This window comes from Fukomys damarensis, unplaced genomic scaffold (genome assembly GCF_012274545.1).
Source record: "Fukomys damarensis isolate Sample0158 unplaced genomic scaffold, DMR_v1.0_HiC HiC_scaffold_4, whole genome shotgun sequence".
Classification (NCBI taxonomy): Eukaryota; Metazoa; Chordata; class Mammalia; order Rodentia; family Bathyergidae; genus Fukomys; species Fukomys damarensis.
The window spans coordinates 17,736,110-17,757,002 of NW_022900916.1; the positions used below are offsets into that span (position 1 = coordinate 17,736,110).

General features: G+C 36.6%; 1 protein-coding gene across 12 annotated transcripts in view; it reads right to left on the minus strand.

The window, feature by feature from the left end:
- Nucleotides 1-20,893, minus strand: part of Dgkb (diacylglycerol kinase beta) — a 609,362-nt gene that overhangs the window by 447,042 nt on the left and 141,427 nt on the right. For all 12 annotated transcript variants that reach the window (XM_010643347.3, XM_033757026.1, XM_010643348.3 and 9 more), the window contains 4 exons: nt 19,791-19,944; nt 11,808-11,948; nt 4,542-4,591; nt 1,810-1,884 (listed from right to left, as the gene is read on the minus strand). In XM_010643347.3, coding sequence (XP_010641649.1) covers nt 1,810-1,884; nt 4,542-4,591; nt 11,808-11,948; nt 19,791-19,944 — 420 coding nt within the window. The remainder of the gene's footprint in view (nt 1-1,809; nt 1,885-4,541; nt 4,592-11,807; nt 11,949-19,790; nt 19,945-20,893) is intronic.

Below are 20,893 nucleotides of genomic sequence, written 5' to 3' on the forward strand. Positions count from 1 at the left end.
ACCACCGAGTTGATGATTCCACAGACACGTCGCCACCTGTTAATGACAGCTGCCGCTCATTGCGTCGCAGCAAAACAAAGAAAGGAAACCCCAAATACGGTTGGGTTAAAACTGGAGAAATCCTAACCCCTGTAGGAGTGGTGTGCTCTTTGCACAGTGACATTATTTTACTTTCTTTAGTATAGAAACAAAGAGAAAATTTATCTCATAATCCTACAGTTGCTGTACGATCAACTGCTTACGTGAACACTAGTTTACTAGTAGCCTTCTTGATTTCATATAAAATGTAAACCCTTCAAAGAAAAATTTGATCTATATTTGCTTTACTCATGTTTCCCTTGCTAAACTCAGCTGCCTTTAAAAATAACCTGAAATCAGTATTTCCCATTAGTTTCTCACAAAATATTAGCTATGGCTGAAGTAAAATTTCTGTAACAAGTGCTTTACATATGCATTTTCATGATATTGGAAATTTGATCTAAATCTGTTTAAAATAAGAAGTCTTTATATTCCTAAATGCATTGTTGGATCCTACTTTAAAGAACTTGATTAAAAAGTCCTGGCTCTACCAGCTTAAGAGGACTGGGCAAGTATTTTCTTTTCTTTTTTTTTTTTTTTAAATGAGTTAATTGGTACATTTTAGGTATACAGTACAGTTCCATTCATCATTGGGATCTTGTACCTCTACATGACAAGTCTTGGTTCTCATTTTTTTCCCTTGCCCCTGTCCTCCCTTCACCCCCTCCTCTCATCATCATTTACAAATATTTTATTGCCATTTTTTCATTTTCTCATATTTTTTTCTTTTCCCTTATTACCTTTCCCCTACCTGGGCAGGTATTTTCGATTTACAGTATAACCCTGCGAAGTCATAGTTCAATTTCCAGCCTCAGTAGGTTGCTGGAATAACTGTTCTGAGAAACCCCAGCAATATCATGGAAACCATAAATATCCTCCGAAATTGTGTGTGTGTTTGTGTGCGTGTGCGTGTGCGTGTGTGTGTGTGTGTGTGTGTAAGATGGGGGGGAGAGAGAAAGAGAGATGTTATAGGTAGCCAATCCGAGAGCATTATTCAGTTCTCCTTGCTGCTGATTGGCTGTTGCCCTGTTATCATTTCCCGCATCATAACAGGTTGCTGTACTGGGTAGCTATTTCCAATGCTTTCAGTTTTGTTCTTCTGAAAGCCCTAAGATCCCTAAATTGCCATCAAAATACCCCGCACCTTCTAAGGCTTTATTCGTACAGATTTTATTAAATTAAATCACATAACTGCAGGAGATATAGCAGGTTACGAGTTTAAAATCTAAAATCGTCACTTTTCCTGACCATATCTGAAATTCGCGGTTTTTCACAACTCATGGGTGCTCTAGGAACTAACCCCAGCGAATTTCAGGTCTCTGCTGTATTTGGGTTTTAATTCACTCATCCGTAAAATGGAGAAAATGACGTGTCTGAGAATTGTAAGCAGTCACGAACATATAAACGTGACAACAAAATGGAATGTACACAGAAACATTTCCTCATGGTCTTTTTAGGAAATAAATGATCTTGGGCAGTTTCTACCTAGCTCCATGTAAGTCGAACATTCAAAATAATTTTAATGGAGAAGAAAACAAAAGTTACTGCTAAAAACTTTAGATAATCACCTGTACCTTACCATCGTATTCAGAATTCACTTTGACTGCTAATTAGAAGTGGTAACACAACATTATCAGGAGACAGAATCGAGTTGTAGTAGAGTCTTTGAAAAGATAGCAAGGAAAGGGGCTCCCAGAGTATAGTCAGAAGTCAAATCTGTCACCTACGTACTGGATTCAGTTCAGTGACGTCCCACTCGAGGTATTCGGCAACGTGCATCATTTGACTGATGATGTTTTCCAGCTCCTGGAGAACGAAGGGAGGTAGGGAGAAGAAACAGAAAAGTTGCGAATCTTTCAGTTAGAGGAAGCAGTCTCTTCAATAAGCAGCTCAACAAAGTAAAATCACAGCATCAATTTTGCATGATCGTTTGTGTTGACACAAAATATTTTTTAAAGATCTTGTGAACTATTCAGAAAGAGGAGCTTAAATATAATAAATCTTGTGTTTTGTCTAGAAATGTTCACCGCGAGAGGGCACAACTATAGCAAGAAAGTTTTATTTTGGAAAGCAGTGCTTCATGAAAGAAGGAACCGGGATCGAACTCAAGACCTTGCACTTGTGAGGGAGGCGGTGGAACCACTGAGCTGAATCCCTGGCCCTACAATGTATATTTTCATAGGATGTAATTTTTCTAAGTCCTTGAAGACCCTGACTCCTTGGCTTGAGATCAGATGTTGAAAGGTGGAAGGAAGTATTTGAGAGTAATGGACAAGTTTATTTTTATTTTGATATCCTGACAAAATTTATTGACTGTTTAAGTCATTTGCTGAGATAACTCTCCGCAAAAAAGATGTTCAGGGTCAAGTTTTGGAAGCTAAAGGTATGTAAAGCTTATTTTGTGAGTGGATGGAATTTTAGTTTGGATTTTCAATATTATTCTGTTCAAATGTAAATCCGTTGAAGAGCTGCTAGTTATTACATATAGCTTGGGCTAATAAATTAAAATATTTTTGATATATATGTATTTAATACTTTAAATTATGCAGAAAAAACTAAACATGGATTTTAAAGACATTTTAAGTTTTTTTGATTTTTGTTTTTTTGGGTTTTTTTTTTTTTTTTTTTGAGGTAGGGCCACATATGTAGTTGAGAATGACCTGGAACTCACTTTGTAGCCCACGCTGGTCTCGAACTCACTGCAATCCTTCTGCCTCAACCTCCCAAGTGCTGGGATTATAGGTGTGCTCCACCACACCCGGCTTAAATGTTAAATATAGGCATAAAATACCTTAAAAGTGGTGTTTTGAAGTATAATTTAAAATGTAAAGACTATAAAACTCGAAAGTATGTTAATCAAACATTATTCTACTCAGATCCCTGATATAATCTGTGTGGTCAATGTTCATAGCATTTAAAAATGAAGGTAGAATTTAAAAATTATATTGAGGGAAATTTTTGGTATATTAATCCTAAATATTAAGAATATAAAATCCTAAATATTAAATGCAAATATTTAAATACTAAACAAGGAAGAAGAAAAAATGACTAATCATAAATGATTAAATTTATTCCCAGTTCATTGTTCATGATTAGGAACACCGTTAAAAATAGTGCTAGTGATCTATGTTTCTGATGTATGTTATCAGAAAATGGCAAGAGACCCCCCCAAAAAATGACCAAATTTATAGAACAGATGACAACCCTTGGCTAAAAGCCTAGTAAAAACATATTATTTAAATTTAATTAAAAAGAAAAAAAATAACAAATCTCATTAAAATGTAATTTGCATTAGTGTAATCATAAGTGTCTCCATGAACTTACTTAATTGTCTAGGAAAAAAAATCTAATTTCCTAGCTGTGACCAGAATATGAGTGAATTTATTATATACCTTAATATTCCTGAAAGGAAAAGTGAATATTAGTAGGCACTTAAAAAGAATAGCTTGAGAGAAATATAAAAAATAAGAAATCTTACAATTGAAACTTAAACATAAGAAATCTTAAACACAATCACAACATCTAGCACTTTCTTAGGGTAGAAATTATAAATTTTTATTTATTTCTGGAAAAGCTAATATACCATTTATCCTACTCAGTGATATGCAAACCTGTCTTCAAAATCCTCACTTTTCTTGTTATTCATTTATTGCTTTATGTCTTTACTGTTTTTTAATCATCTTTTTCATGAGAGAATGGGGAATGATATTATATACAAAATATGTAATCAGGAAATATATAACAAATGATTGGATGAAACTTGAAATAGCCTATCAGTACTGGTATGTGCAGTAGAACTGAGACTAATTTCTACTTCTGAGAAAGTTATTGATGGCTTTCCTATCTTACAAATAAAAATAACTTTTGATTGTTCTTTCCAATTAATCACACAGAAATGGCATATTTCTTCCATTTTTATGATGAATTAGAGCATGTAAGTTGTATATAAAATAGGATGAGATATTTTAAAAGGAAAAGATAGTCAAAACAATATATAAATACATTTATTTCAAGAGCATGTATGACAAGAATACTTTTTTAAAATGAGCAAATAAAAAATAATTAAACTGACCCTGTAGTTCCTTTAAGTGCTACGTGTACTCCCAATATTTCCCTGGCTGTCAGAGTGCACCAAAAGTTTTTCATTCTTTCTAGATCAGTGGTCTCAACTGTACTTTATGTTTTACTCAAACAGTGTTGGAGTCTTTCTTTTAATCTAAGCTCAGCTCAGAAAAAAGTCATGTTTTGGCAACAAAACTATTTAATAGAACAATCACAATCCTTTCTCCTCAGACTACTTTCTCTCAAAATGTCAAATGATAAAAACTCTGCATGAGCCATTGTGAACTACATAAAGTGTGCCTTCTGTTATGATGGCTACGGATTTATGGATTGTGGTTGTTTTTTTTTTTCAGAAGAAATTACTTTAAATTTTTCACAGAAAATTTGAAGGAAGAAATTACCGAGCTGTCCAGGAAGCCATTCCCATCTGTGTCATAAAGGCGAAACATAACTGGAATGAAAAGGTGTTGATAAAGACCATAAATGAACAGGATCAAGGTTAGTTTAAAGCACATTCTTTAAAATTTAATTTCCATTGAAAATGTATACCAATATCCTTTCCTGCTGAAGCAATTATGTCATGAGATCATCTGTCAAGTCAAATTAAAAATGAATTAATCATACTGGGTATCAGATATAAGATATCTCACATTTTGTTTGTATACAGGAAACACTGAAATGTAATGCTGTTTGCTCAAACTGTATTATTAAATCCTTAAATACAAACTCAAATAGAAGAGAGGGTGAAACTTTCAGAATCTCAGTAAGAAAAAAAATGATTTGGAATTTTAGAAATAAATTATAACTTAGAATCCACTATTCCATGAGCTTTGTGAAACACTGTTTCTTACCCATAACATGAGAATGGTCTCCTTGCCACGTGACACATCTTTGCACCGACAGTCAAGTGAGTCGGTAGGCACAAGTGCGTGATGCCCATCTGGAGGACGGCAAGTCGAAGAATCTTTTTCAGATGGAAGAGGCCAGCATGTAAGTGCAGTGTTAGCATGGCTAGAATGGCCCGTATGCTTAGATCTGTGGTGAGCTTTGTAAACTAATTAGTTTCCCCACTAAGGAAGGGGAAAGTGTTGACTCTGTGCTGCTGAGCTCAGGAAAGCAGGACAAAAATCCTCACTAGCCTAGGGCTTCCTTGTAAAATCTGCAGAACACTGGGACGCTATGGCAGAGGCCACAAGTGCTGCTTGGGGAATAAACAGTGAAGAATGATCTAGCTGTAAAAACAGCAGAGTGGAAATAAAGATCTGTGCTGGATTTGTATTATTTCCTGGAGGATCTTGAAGCCTGAGGTCTATACTATTAATATAAAGATAATAGTAACCAGGAGACTTAACTATGCAGTGACCTCGATTACTAACTGTAATTATTATTTTGTATTTAATGATTACTATGTCTCACTACTTTAAGATATGATTATTTATAAAATGCAAAATTGATCTCTATGCCATTAAAAATGTTGCCAACTAAGCAACGACTTTTTTTTGCAAAGGGCTATTAATAATTTAAAAATGTAAAGGAAAAGTGTATGCTTTGAATTAAGGGAAATAAGTTGTAGACCAGATCAAAGACAAATTTTAGTTGCAAATCACAGGGATCATTTCTTTTCATATCTCAATAAATGAAACTAAATGCAGGAGTAAATATATCTACCACAGCATGGGTACTGAGCAATTTGAGATTTTTTCTGAGTAGAGAGGCAGATGGTAAAATATATCTTTGTAAGTAAGAATAACTCCCAGGTCACTCAGAGAAAGGGTTAAGAGTAGAAAGAGGACACAGGCTCACACAAGCTTAGCTGTATTATAGAACGAGGGGCATTGTGGCTCTACTAGTCTGTGGTGGAATAAATGTGTGTAAGCCTGTCCGATAGTGTTCACACTTGTGTGAACCCTGTGCCCTCTGACAGCGAAAGAAGAGGAATGTTACAAACAAAACGGAAGTCTCAGTCCAAGACATAAGACTGAGAGGATGTAACAATTCTGCTGAGAACAAAAAGAGCTCTCCGTGAAGTTAAAAGTATGAGTGAAAAAGTGGAGGAGAAGTGGTCACAAGATGTAAACTACAAGTATGTGCCAGTTATGCAACGAAAGTCGTAAAGCCAAGTAGTGTAGAAAACAGGGAGAGAAAGAAAAATGAACATTCAAAATTTTGTCTTAGGTTGTACAACAATAAAATGCTAGTGGTTCTAGAAAGACAGAAAAAGTAAAATAAAAGGAGGTGGTAATTATAATGAAAAACACTATAGAACATAAGAAGAGACAAGTTTCTCAGCCAGAATTTATAGTGAGAATTTGAAAACTGATGAGTCATAAAATAAAATAATCAAATAAAGGGAACAAGGGCCAGGGATTTAGCTCAGTGGTTCCGTTACCTGTCTCGCAAGCACAAGGACCCAAGTTCGATCCCCGGTACCAAAACAAAACAGAACAAATAAAGGGAACAAGGCAATTATTAAGCCCATGGAAAATAAAAATTATTTGGCATAATAATAATATTGGAAAAATTAGCAATTGTTCTTCAAATATAATAATACTATTTCTTCTTAATATTTAAAAATGAATGCAGACCCCCAAGTCAAGTGTATGCTTGAGTAAGTTGGTCCTAGTTTTAAAAAATCAGTAAAAGCATATTAATGCTCAGGTGGAAAAATAAGGCCAATATTAAAATTATTCTATCAACATGAAGGTTTCCAAATGTGGGCACCTGCTGCACAGTTAAAAGGTAACTGAACCCACCATTTTTTCTATTTTTACACTCATATAATTTCACTTTATATAGAAGCAATTATGTGCCCACTCATAGATTTAGTTAAAAGATCAGATCCAGGGCATGTTATATAAGAATCATAATTTTTAAAAATGTCTATTTTTTTATCTTCCAAAAGACTTGCAAGTTTCTGTTTTTCTCAGTGAATAACTACATACTATGTTGTGTTTTTTCCTCATGTGAAAATAATTCTTCTAGTTCACATATTTCAGTTTTATATGTATTTCCAATTTGACAATAGAAATAACAGAAATAAAAATGGAACTTAATAAATACTAGGTCCGAACTCATACATTTTAGCCGTAGCTAGAAAAACGGATGGTAAAAATAATAACAGCTCTCTCTGGAATTCAGTCTTTTATTGACAAACTGTAGGGAAGTTGACCAAGTGATCGTTAACGACTTTTCAGTGTGAAGTGCCAGTATTTCTAAGGTTAAAACAAAATGTAGCAATAATTTTTACCATGCACACTACTCTTCATTATCTACATACCAATTCTCCACTTCCCAGGTATGTTTCTGTTGATTTCTCCTTAGGGATACATTTTACAATAAAGTATGAAGGAAAGCAAATTAAGTCCTACTAGGAGATGCATAGCGTGACACAGACCGTAAGTGTATGACGCACTGTGTCAGAGTGGGAAAAGAATGGGGAAGACTGCTCTGAGAAATGTGTGTTACCCTAGCAATGGCAGGACTGGAAAGGCTGAGCTGCCCAACAGCGTTTGGGTGTAGCTCAAAGCCAGATGAAAGACTTGCAGAAAAGGTGGCGGTCAAACTTTCGAGCCAGACCAGTTTAGTGAGACCCACCTAAGGGTTGGAATTTTATGTCATATTCAGTGGGAAACTATCAAAGTCACACTTTTGAACTCCAAGTCAGAATAGAGAGGAAAGAGAGTAGGGATAATCATTGACAGTAATTTAAGATAATAAGAGAAGTTCAAGAATTCACGCCTCATGGGTACAATGACCGTTAAATAGGTAGGGTTTTAAAAGGCCAAGCGTCTAGATTACCTGTTACTAAAAGATAAGAAAAACACGGGTCTCTGAGGGCTGGCAGAGCACGTTGTAGAGAAATAATCTACAGAATATTCCTCTTTATTTCACTTGATTTCAACCACTCCGACAGACGAGTAAACAAATTGGATGTTTGGAGCAAAATAGGAGAGCATAACTGAAATCAAGAATTTGGGATCAATTAATATTTGGAATAGTGAGAGGCCAAAAAACTGCCAGCAAATTCAGCAATAAGTGAGCTGGTCAGGGGCCGAGAATTTCAGCTAATTTTATATATATCACTCAACACATGTGTCTATGTGGACTGATTAATGGGAAGAGATTTGTATCAGCAAATATTATCCCAATTTTACAGTTGAAGAAAATGAGTCCTCGACAGGCTTTTAAAATGTACCCAGGAGACTCAGATGCTATTAACTAGGAGTTTAGATTGAGTCGGTATAAATTAAGAGTCCAGATTCTTAAGAACTATGCTGTGCTATATTTAAATCACAAGTAGGACAGTGGTAAGTTAAGTGAATGTAAGCTGTGATCCAAGTAAAATTCTAGAGTTTAAAATTTTAGAGGAAGAGAAGATCTTGGAAATCACAAGTCTTGGGGTATTTCAATGAAAGTGCTTAGCTAAAACAACATGAGGGTGAAATCACAGAATTGAAGAAGGCAAAGGCTAAAGAGCAATTAAAGGTGACTCCATCATGTGGTTTTGAGAATTAGGGTTGGGAGTACAAGTTGTCCTTGCTCCATGTCCTCCACCTCTCAGGATGGTTGGTAATTGAAACCAACATGGAGAGATAAAAATAGAAGACACACACACATGCAGGCACAGGTGTGCAAGAATTCCCAGTGAAAAAGAAGCTTGTAGCTGAAAGCCTCAGAGTAGGCAACATCCTCAGAGTGAAGTTTGCAGTGGGTTAAGAAAAGCAAGTTGGAGATACGACTTATCATGCAAGAAAGTTCATAAGATTTTACTGGCACTATCTATTCAGTGGAACAGGGTTCACAGTGAATGTTTTCTAATACCTGATAGATAAAAGGGGAGATCGAAAGTGATGCAAAGAACTGAATGGATTTTAAAAACATTAATTTGGGAGAAAATGTAGTGTTTTGTAAATATTGGCAAAGTACTTGTTTTGCCTAAAACCCCTATGAAGGAATCATAATTATTATCATATGCAGTAATTCTAAGAGAGGCAAGCATCATTTCAGATAAATTGTGTGTGTGTGTGTGTGTGTGTGTGTGTTTCTATTGGACAGAAAAAGTTACATAGGCTAGTACTTTTCCAAGTGTGGTCCTTAGGCCAACATCAGCCTCCCCTGTAAATGGGGAAGAATTGCAGCAGAAAGGGTTGGCTACCTGAACTTATGATCTAAACTGATTGTTGGGCTGGGGATTTAGCTCAGTAGTTCTGTCACCTGACTTGCAAGGGCAAGGAGTCAAATTCAATCCCTGGGACCAAAAAAAAAAAAAAAAATAGTAATAATAAAATAAAGATAAACCGATTGTTCATCTACAAAGTAAACTAGCATTGGTGCTTTATTACATCCACTTCTGTGTCAGTTGCAATTACTGTTTCTTGTTCTTCTAACTTATATTGATTGTGCTTAGTATGTCATAATGCTATGGAAGCAACTGCATACTTAAGGCAACACTGTCAAATCCCTCTAAAGTCTTAATGGGAAAAAATTTTGCAAGTTACAGGTGTAAAAACGAATGGCTATTAGAAGTCTGTGCAATTGTAGGTGGGTAATATGTATGGTAAATTGCTCAGATGTGAGAAATTGATGGGAGAAATTGCCAGGTAGTGACAGTAAAGAAGAGAAAGAGCAACAAACAAACAACCACACTCCCCATACATTTGATGCGCAGCCATGTCAAGGACGACCAAGTTAGGATGGCAAGAGGGAAGTTAGGGAGGGCCCTCGAGTTTGAGGAGCGTGATGAACATCATCAGTAATCATGCCAGGTCACACAGTCAGCCTGGGAGAAGAATTTACAGACACGATTCAAAAACAAGGAAATGGGCATTATTTGGCATAAGCTTATAAAAGCACTGGAAAACTCAAAGAACAAAGGGAAGGCTGATGAAATCATCAAAGAAAAGCAGACAGCAGGCTGGTTTGACTTGGTCCATAAATGTTTCCGAATGGCGTGTGAGTCGATCTGCTGTCCGCAGCTGTGGCCAAAGGCCGCATGGGTTTAAGCCTCCAACTGAAACTGAAGAGCACGCTTCTCAGGAATTCCACATTAAAAGCAAAATACTTGTATTAACAGTGAAAGAAAATAAAGCACAACACTGATGATGGTCTGGAGGAGCACGAATGGTGACTCCATTCGTTTTCAGATGTGGGAAAATATTTGTCTTTCTATCTTTGAGATTGTCTCTAACGTGGCTCTGATAGCACCTGAGCAAACTGTGTCCTTGCTCTCACTTCAGTGGACATTCACTGGACAGGAATATTTACTGTGGAATGAGAGACATTTCTGGAGGTTCTCAGGAACACAAAGTAAATCTTGAAATGCAAATATTTGATATTTATGAATAATAAATATATATTTAAAGACTGATGTTTATATAGTTTATTCATAACCTAAGCAGGTATGACTTAAATAATCTTATTATGGTAAATCCCTATTGATAAGAAACTTGTCAAAATTACTATAAAGTTCACCTAAAATGCCTCCTATATACAATTCTGAACCATCAAATAATTAACATGTGCTTTAGAAATATTAAATTTGGACTTATTATCTTCTATTTTAGTGCCAAAATTTATAAATTCATTTTAGTAATGTCCAAAACAATTAAGGTAATGATATTTTTTAATAAATTGTCATTTTTATGTTTATAAATGATTTTGAAGATAGAATAAACTATCCTATGATCAGGATAAGAATAATATGAAAAATAATTTTTTACATTGCAATGACTATAGTTTGCCACCAGAGTGAGCTCAATCACTGGTTTTTATGAAAGACAATCATGGTGCTGTACTTCCAATGACACAATAATTCTCTACCCGTCACATCCTAGAAGACTCAATGGTATTGTTAAATTATTTATAACACCAAGATTCAAGTCCTGTAAAGGAAATCTCAGCGTTGGCTTTTGAGAAACAATTTGTCACTACCAAGGACAGTGTTAGCGCTACATTTGCAAGGGAGATTTTGTCTACGGGAGAAGGGTGGAAACTGTGCGTGGATACGAATTCTTCTGCTCAGTAATAGAAAGACCTCTTTCACCCTACAAATATATTCTTACTGATTTTTTTGGTACCAGGGATCGAACTCCAGTCCTCGTACTTGTGAGGCAGGTGCCGCAACCACTGAGCTAAATTCCAGGCCCATAAACTCCTCTTCCAAACAGCGAAAAGGACACATTCCAGTAGCATCAGGAAAAAACAAAACAAAACAAACCAAAAAAAAAAAAAGGATGAAAAATTTTAAAAATCGTAGTTGTGCCAAGCATGGTGGCAACATGCAGGAACTGTCTCCACTCTGATATGATTGTCAGTGGAGCCCTGGCTGAGCGAGTTCATGACTTAACAGGACCTTGATTCAGAAAAAACAAAAGTTCGGGTGACTGACAGACAGAGAAGGAAAGACGAAGAGATAAAGTGTTGGTGATCCAGCTCAGGGTGAAAAGTTTAGGAAATCACAGACAATAAAAGGAAATTGATATACAAATAATCAAAAACTTATAAATCTTGATATCCTTTAATTTACTGACTCAGTAGGAAAATGAGTCATCATTCAGAAAAATCACTCTTTAAGATTTTGGACAACTGTAACAGATGCACACTGAGTTCATTAATGTTCAGCCCCTCCCTCTGTCCCAAGCACGATGAACAAACTAAGAGCTACATACACTCAAGTTTATCCTCAGGCCTTCCTCTTTCCAGGAGAGACAGGTAGCACACGATATCTTTCAGATGGATTACTTCCGGGGAGGATGAATTTGCAGGAGAAGAACGGGGAGGAGTAATGGCACCTTTATTCATTTTCAGACCTGGAAATGTTTATTTTATATATTTTTAAAATGCTTCCAGTGCTGTTAAACATACCGTAAATAAAGAAAATAGATAACATGTAGACTATGCAAATATCTGTATACTCTTCCTAGAAATAGAACAACCAGTTTCTCTGCAGCTCCAATAGACAAGAGCCGTACATATTCTACGAGTTGTGGAAATAAGAGAGGATTTGGGGGAACCAGGGACACAGGGGCTGCACTGTCGGCCACTGCAGGCTGTTAGGCCCATTCACTCTGTTGTCCAGCAGGGCTTGGTACACAAATTTAACGCAGGTGGAATCATTGCATTCTCCTTTTCTCCGTAATAGGAAATGCAGATAAAAATTGGCTGGGGAGACACACAAATTGACCTTTCACAAAGAACCGAAGAACAGACGTGGTCAATTTGATTTATATACTGATAAAGAATCGTTTCTTTATTGAAAAAAAACAGTTATGGCAAATGTTTGTCAGGATCATAAATTAGTCATCTTTTCTGTAATCAAGGAATTTTCCACCAGTAAAACTGGAAAGCATAAACAAAAATCTGGATGAACGTAATGGGCATTTAATTAAGAGCTAAAAGCATTTGTCTTTTCATTTGATTTTAAGAGAGTCTTCACTTTATTATTTTTTAAACACTATTAGTTTTCCTGTTCCAAGACAAATGTACAGCACTTAATACTGTTCACCACTGCTGTCACTGTTCAGTACCTGGCTGATTAACTGAAACTCGGTCAAAACAAATGTCCTGTTCCATCTTACAAAGAAACCTGAGAAGCCAGGTCATGTGCTCCTCCGAAGGCCAGAAAGTAAGCTCGCAATAGATCCCGCTGCACATTTGGAAACCACATACTCTTTGGGTGGAATGGATCATAGGGTAATGACTATTGGATTCCTATGGGATTCAGGCTACTGGAAGAGGGGGAAACATCCCAACCAAATACAGTTGTACAAGCCTGTCCTTCTAAGCATACATGTACCTGCCTGGACGTCTCTTGGCTGCGCTAATGCCTTTGATTTACAACCTTGATTGACTATTAACACATCAGCCATCTCAAAGATATTCATGCATAACATTTAATGCTTTATTAAACATATTAATATAATTTTATCATTGCCATGGTAGGCTTTAAACACCCTGTCATCTCTTAATTTTCACATTAGCTTTATAAGGTACACTGTAGTATTCCTATTTTCCAGATGAGAAGCAGCACTTTGACTGTAACTTCCCAGGAGTACACAGCCAACAAAAGTGAACCCTGTTTATCCTACACCCGTGGCCAATGGAGTATGCATTTCTTCAAAACTAATAGTAAGAGTAAGAAAAAGAGTTATGTCTTAGCTAGCATACATGTGTACAAACACTCATCATTAGTAGGTTTCATAACTACACAAATGTTTTCTAACCTCCTGTATTTTTTCTGTCTTGTCTTATTTTATATTTAAAATTTTGTCCACACTTTAAATTGAATTCACGACCCAATATGTCACAAAGCAATGTGAAAAACATGGCTTTACACCCTTTCTTCATTTTCTTTGCCAAAGTCTGGCTTATTACATTTATATATTTCTACATTTCACTTTCATCCTACTCTTGTTTATAGTTATCAATTAAAATATGCTGTATATGTTAAATGGATTTTTCTTCACAGCAGAAATATCACTGTATATCTAATACAAACCAAGAGCTATTTTTACCAACCCAAAAAATAGAGAACTGAAGATAACCCGGAGCTTTAAAATGCTCCAAATAATTGCGATTAGCCAATTAACGCTTAACCACCTGCAGAAACCGGAACTCCCGATTTTTGACAAAAGACATTTTGGTGCTGACCCTCGACATGACCCTCATTTGCAGCCTTGGAGAACACAGCATCTGAATTATGGTCGGACAAACTGTGGCCTGACTCATCCTCCCTGATGAGCTACACCTCTTCCCTAAGCTTTCCCTGTGCATGGCTGAAGTGATTTAATCAGCTCAGCTTAACACTTTCATAAAACACTTAGGACAAAATAAAGAAGAAAGAAAAGAACATGATATGGCTTCATTTATTTTAGAGAAGCGCAAACATTACACACACACACACACACACACACACACACACACACACACACACATTTCAACATTTATCCATCCCTAACCCATAGTAAAGCACTGCTGCATTCCATTGTCTCTCTGTCTCAAAATATTATGTGGTTCAAATCCTATGTATGCAGCCTTTTCAAACTGGTCTCTTCATTTACTACTTAAAGTTTGCTGCTCATATTTTCACAAACTGGTAACACATTTCTTTTAGTGTTAACATTCCCCTGTCTGGATGTAGCAGTTAGTTTCACTGACTTTATTAGACTGAGATGAGACACTGGCTTAGGTTTGTTCCTGCTCCTCACTCGCAGGCTCTGCCCACTTACCTTATCCAAGGAAAACATTTCTCCATATTGTCATTTTGTTCTCCCAAACAGTCTCTCTCCATACAGGTGATTTTTACAACCTACTTTCCCGCTTGCTTTTTTTATTCTTTCCTCAAATTTAACTGGCAGTGCTTCGCAGTAGTTATTTTCTCCTGCTGTAGTGCATCGCCCTGAAGAATAGTCCTCTTCCTTGTAAGCAGTGTGTGCAAATGATGACTTAGGAGCACATGAGAGAGAGGACACACATGGCAAACAAGAAGTCACAGCTACAGCTCTTCAGTAAAATGAATAAAATCGCACAGACCTTGAGGGCAGCAATAGCTTCTGATGAAGAGGCTCAATTTTTTTCCTTTGTTCTCTTTTTTCTCTTTCTCTCCTCCCTTCCTTCCTTCTTCGGTCGCACCCTCCCTCCCTGCCTGCCTCCCTCTCGTTCCCCTGTTCCCTTTCTTTTAAAATGAATAAAATCGCACAGACCTTGAGGGCAGCAATAGCTTCTGATGAAGAGGCTCAATTTTTTTCCTTTGTTCTCTTTTTTCTCTTTCTCTCCTCCCTTCCTTCCTTCTTCGGTCGCACCCTCCCTCCCTGCCTGCCTCCCTCTCGTTCCCCTGTCCTCCCTTTCTTTCTTCTTTCTTTCTTTCTTTTTCTTTCTTTCTTTCTTTCTTTCTTTCTTTCTTTCTTTCTTTCTTTCTTTCTTTCTTTCTTTCTTTCTTTCTTTCTTTCTTTCTCCTCCCTCCCTCTTTCCCTCCTTTCCTTCCTTCTCTCCCTCTTTCTTTCTTTTTTTCATTGCTGGGAATGGAACACAGCCATGTCAGGTTGGATTTCGACCATGAGCTACGTCCCCAGCTCAGTAGGCTTAAAATCCCATGTCCCGTTAAGAAGGACCTACTTTCTCACCCACCCGGTCATTGAGAAAATTTTCTCCTTAGAATTGAAAGTGGAGCTCGAAGGTAAGTACAACAAAAAAGGGTTCTTTCATACAAATGATCATATTTACCTCTGAAGATCCTGTGACTGACTGATGTTCTATTTGCTTCTTTGTTCATTTGCCCCACGATATCCTACTGTGAGTTTTCCCCACCAAGGTGGAGCAAGTGCCGGCCCTCTCTGTAAATATCCCTACACACAGATATATCTATGCATGTGTGAATATTTACTATGGTCTGCGATAGTGTAACACACTCAATGAAAAATAAACATTGTAACTACAGTGTGTTTAATAAGAATAATCACTTTGTGTTTTGAGAACATTTTCATGATCATGCATATATACACACATACGTATGTATTTATGAACATTTCTCTCCATGTTTTTATTATGAACATAGTTTTTGTGAAATTGAATATTGCCTACTTTGATTATATTCTTCAAGCACATGGTTTTCATTTTACTTCAGTTTACTTCTTGAAGTAGTAAACTTTAAAAGGTTTTGTTCTGACACGTAACTTTCATGCCAGTCTCAAAGTTCAATTATTAGCAAATAAATTCTGAATACATGTTAATTTAGTGCCTCTATTGCAGCTCATTTCATTTTCAAAGACTTCCACTTTAGATAATGAAAATGGTGGTATTATCTCTGCTTTTCCTTCATCTTTTAAAATGAAACATGCAAAACTATTATACTTCTAAATGTACACAGCAATAATAGCTAGCAATTTAGTTTTTCCATTTTTAGACTGTTTCAATCTGCAGAAGTTTATCAGGCTTATGAAGCAGTTTATTACCTAGAACAGTGATACTTCTAATATCCATACTAATAACTGTGCTGAGCTGCTCAGATAGCTAAGAGGAAAAGCACATGATATAGTACTGTCACGTATGATACTAACGCATGGCCCCTTACCCCTGTCTTAGGAGAGAATTATAATTACCTTTATGTAGGCTTGCACAGACCCTAGGCAAAGTGAGATGGATTTGGTTACCAATGAACAAAAATGTAAAAGTCCAATTCTTTATGACACAAAGATTGTGGGATATAGCCCACAACAAAAGACTGAGGACAGATGAAACTCTGAGAGTGTACACTGGGCTTCGTCTGTATCAACATGGGTAGAACTCCCAAGCACACAATTCTGCGGACTTGAAGAAGTGCAGCTATTTGAGGTTGGTACTCAGCAGCAGAACAACCTCTCAGAGAAGAAATAGCTATACCGGGACAGCTCTTGACGTGGCATATGGCACTCAGCTCTGTGGTCTTATTTGACCCTCACATTCCATTTTGGAAATGGGAAAACAGTCAGTTAATAAAGTAAGCTCCTCAGTCACAATGCTGTTAAGCTGGGGGAGTCAAGAGTTGAAGGCAGGTCACCTAATTGCAAACTTTTGGTTCTCATTAAAACAGTAAAAACAAGATCTGCCTGTACCACTGTCTGACACAACTCTCTGCAGTGGTGCAAATGCTCCAAACATGCACTTGTTCAGTTCAAGAGCATTAACCATAGAAGGCTGTTGGCCACGTGAAACATCACTGGTGTAACTCAGGAGTGGAATTCTGTTTGGTGTTTTTCTTTTTTTCTTTTTGATGAATTTAAATTTACATAGCTACAAGAAGCAAATGGCTTCTATGTCAGACTATTTTGGCCACGTCCTGTCTGCAGGTAGATATTTGAGAGTTGAATGAATTTCTCTCAGTGATAATGAATATATCTAAGTGTGAGAAAAAAATAACCAAACCTCCCCATATTAAATAAGGCTATGATGTCAAGTTGCCCATATTTCTTACAATGAAAAAAATCCCAATGATCCTCCTTAAATTCTCTCTATTCTTTCAGAATATATGGCAACCTAGATAAAACAAGGTGAATTTCATCTTTATGCAATATATGGATAAAAAACAATGGGATAGAGTCTATTAAATAAGTAGTAACAATACCATTTATTGAGGATTTATAATGTATCTAGTTCTATGCATTTCAAATGATTTATATAAATACAATTTTTTCCTTTCACTATTCTTAGTGAATTAGATACACTTATTTCTATTTTGCATTTAAAAAACAGAGTCAAAGGGCCTGGGATTTATCTCAGTGATTCCACTGCCTGCCTTCCAAGTGCTGGGTCCCCAGTTCTATCTCCAGTACCAAAAAAAAAAAAAAAAAAAAAAAAAAAAACAGACAAAAAAAAAAAAAAAAAAAAAAAAAAAAAAAAACTGAGGCAAAGAAAAACTTCACAGGTACAATTCAAGGGGCAGTGTGAATCAGAGTATTATTCTGCAAGCATGATTCTGTGAGATTAGAGTATAAAGACAAAAATAAATCAGAGAATCTGTCTCTTGCATGTCAAGAAATAACCTTTATTATGAGAGGTATATTGATGAATTCATAAAATTTTGGAAAGAAATTAGAAATCTCACCCATAGCAGAAAGCTCTAAATTTTCAGCTTTCATTCAGCCAGTGCCTTGGGCTTTTCATTATAAAAGTGTCTGTGCGTGAGCAGAGCTACAGACAATCTCTATAACCTGCATGATACTGTGAGATTTTGTCTTTGTAGGGGAGGGTGTCTCAAATGACGAGTAACCGGGCAGCCATGTGCTTATCTCCCTATCTGTGTACTTCCTTCACCAAAGAAATCCTACTTTGTGGGACCACACTTTATGACAGTGGATGGGGAAGACTTGAAACGTGGAAATCTGGGAGCTATATTAAAAAGTTTTTGGTAGGAAGAATATGTTGCAGATGAAACTCAGAACTTAGCTGGGAGCCATACTGATAGACCAAGATGAAAGCAAGACTGAATTAAACTGTAACCCTGCAAGAAGAACTGGTTAAAAACAGTCATTATGAGTAATTAATGGTATTTTGTGGCCAAGTCAATATGAGCAGGATTTAGGTGGTGAAGGGTAGGAAGAGTTCAATATTTTAGAATTGGGGGAAGGGTAGATTCCTGGGTGCCATCCACTAAGAGAGAAAACAGCAATAGAAGCAGGTTTGGGTAGGATATAATTAGCTTTGGACACAGTGGTCTGATATCTCATAGGATCCCTAGAGAACCAGCTCCATCTGGAATATAGTAAACATGCATTCTTGGTGAGCTGAATAAAGAGTTCCAGGCTGTTTCAGGAGTCACTGAGGAATTTTATCCCTGACAGTACCGTTTATGTGATGTGGAGGAGACATTTTGAGACTGAGGGAAAATTTCTGAATTAGCGGAAGAAACTTGGAAATGTTAAGAAAATTGATTTAGGGGAATGTACTGATGATACACAACATTTACAAAAGGTAATTTTAAATTAAATGAATAAATGGTGGCAGCAATCTGCATATGTATGAAAATTCTCTCGGGTAAGTGTTCAACTTGTAGTGACTGAAATCTTATATCATATATCAATGCAGAGTTGGGAGTTGGTGAGTCACTTGCAGAAAAACAAGTGTTCTGTCTGACTTAAAATGTCTATCAAGGGAGTGATCCAAGTGATAAACTCTTAGAATGGAAAAAGATCAGAAATTGGTCCCTGGCCTGACAGAATAGTGAAATTATGAACCTGATATTTAAAAGGAGACAGAAGGGGTATGAGAAAGTTGAAAAGACATGATGCTAGAAACATCTTCAAATATCAAACGTTCAAGATACAATCAGTGCAATTATCATCTTATATTTAAGTGGTGATGAGAGGAACTTACGTGGCAAAAAGTACTTCATAAAGTGATGCATCCATTTCATGAAATGTCAGAGGGATAATTAGATATTTCAAATCAAACCAAAAAGCTATACAACACACACACACACACACACATGCACATGCACACATGCACACACACACACACACACGCACACACACGCCTACCATCCCTTACCCTACATTATTTTGTGTAAGTAGAGAAATTGCTTTTTCAGATAGGATGGAGAGTGACAGAATTAGCAACAGGCAATGATATCCTTATACATCTCCAAAACGCTCTGACAACGAGACAGCCAACTATCTCTATGTTTAAAAATTTAATTATCTATGAGAAAAAAAATCAAAACTCTGCTCTGAGTGTACAAATCAGAAAAGTAAAAGTGTATGGACAAAGACCATGATCAATTTGAAATATGCCTTCTATCCCATATTCTGTGCTATTCTGTAACTACATGTTCAAATGTAAAAGTATATACAAATATAATATCCACATTTCTCCAATCACTTAAAAATAGTGCTTTTCCAAAAAACACTTTTCCAAATATGGTGGAAGTATTTCTTAACACTATGACCCAGACATGAACAAAAGGACATGCGATAAATAATAAAAAATTATGTTACTTCTAGCTTTGTCAGTATGATTACATTAAGGCATTTTAAATGATTCACACAAGCATGGTGTGAAAGTATATATCTTGCAATGAGGACAATTTTTAATCAAGTTGTTATTTCCTTTTCATGAGTGCTTGGTATTGATGTAGCTTTTGAGTTTCATTCTCTATAACATTTGACAGTAGACAGACTTACCGCCTGAAAGGAGAGCAGGCTTACTTTTTACCATTGGACTTGCATGAGGAAACTTGTTGCTAAAGGACAGGAAAAGGTGGGCAGTGAAATCTTCAGGAAGCTCGGCTTCCAGAAATGTCTTCATGAATAGCTTGAAACCTTCAAAATCTATTGTCTGAAAAAAAATTTTAAGCATACATTTTAAGATGCAGACAAGTGTTTCAATTTTGTCTATGCTCCAAATTATCAGTACAGAAATTACTTTCAGTATGCATATATCCAAGTTTATAAAATTAATGCACTGATTTGAGAAATGCATTAGGAAGGCTTATGCTAACTTTGTTATAGCAGGAAGGGAAGGATAGTTCCACTTATTTAGTTCTCTTTCCATGGTATCTGCGTGATTTTAATGATTAAGATTTGAGGGCCGGGGATTTAGCTCAGCGGTTCGGTGGCCTGCCTTGCAAGCGCAAGGACCCAAGTTCAATCCCCGGTACCCCACCCCGCCAACAAAAAAAGATTTTAAACTTACTTCCCTTCTCTATAACCTGGGATAATTATTCCCAATCCCAACTGAGGTGGTGCTGACTAAGGCAGGTGATTCATGTGAACAGGCCAATGCAGTATCTTGAATTCATACCAAAGGCGCACACACAAGAAAAGCTTTCTCACCTCCTTTGCTCCTCCATAATGTTGACCATTGCTTTTGACAAACGTAAAAACTGGATAACATTAATATTTCTACTATACTCCAAGACCAATTGATCCTGTAGTGTTGCAGGAGTTCATATTCAGACTTTTTTTTTCCAGACTTTTCAAGAAACAGTTCAAATCCTTCCACAGCCTTCTTCATGACAGAACTAAATTGGTTAAATATTCATTGGTAGAGAATTTGTGTGACCCGGAGAAACTCCTTTGCCTTCTGGGGGAAGGGTGATGGGAATCACCGTCTAATCCCAGGTTAATTAGAGGGTTTCGCAGCAGCTACCGGGGAGCTTGCTTTCTTCCAGCAGAGGAGGAGAGTGGGTTAGGGTTTGCCTTTGCTGTGCAAATTGCTAATTGAGAAAGTGCTGATGGATGAATGGTTTTGCACTGAAGTTGGCCAAAACCCTCATGACTGAAGG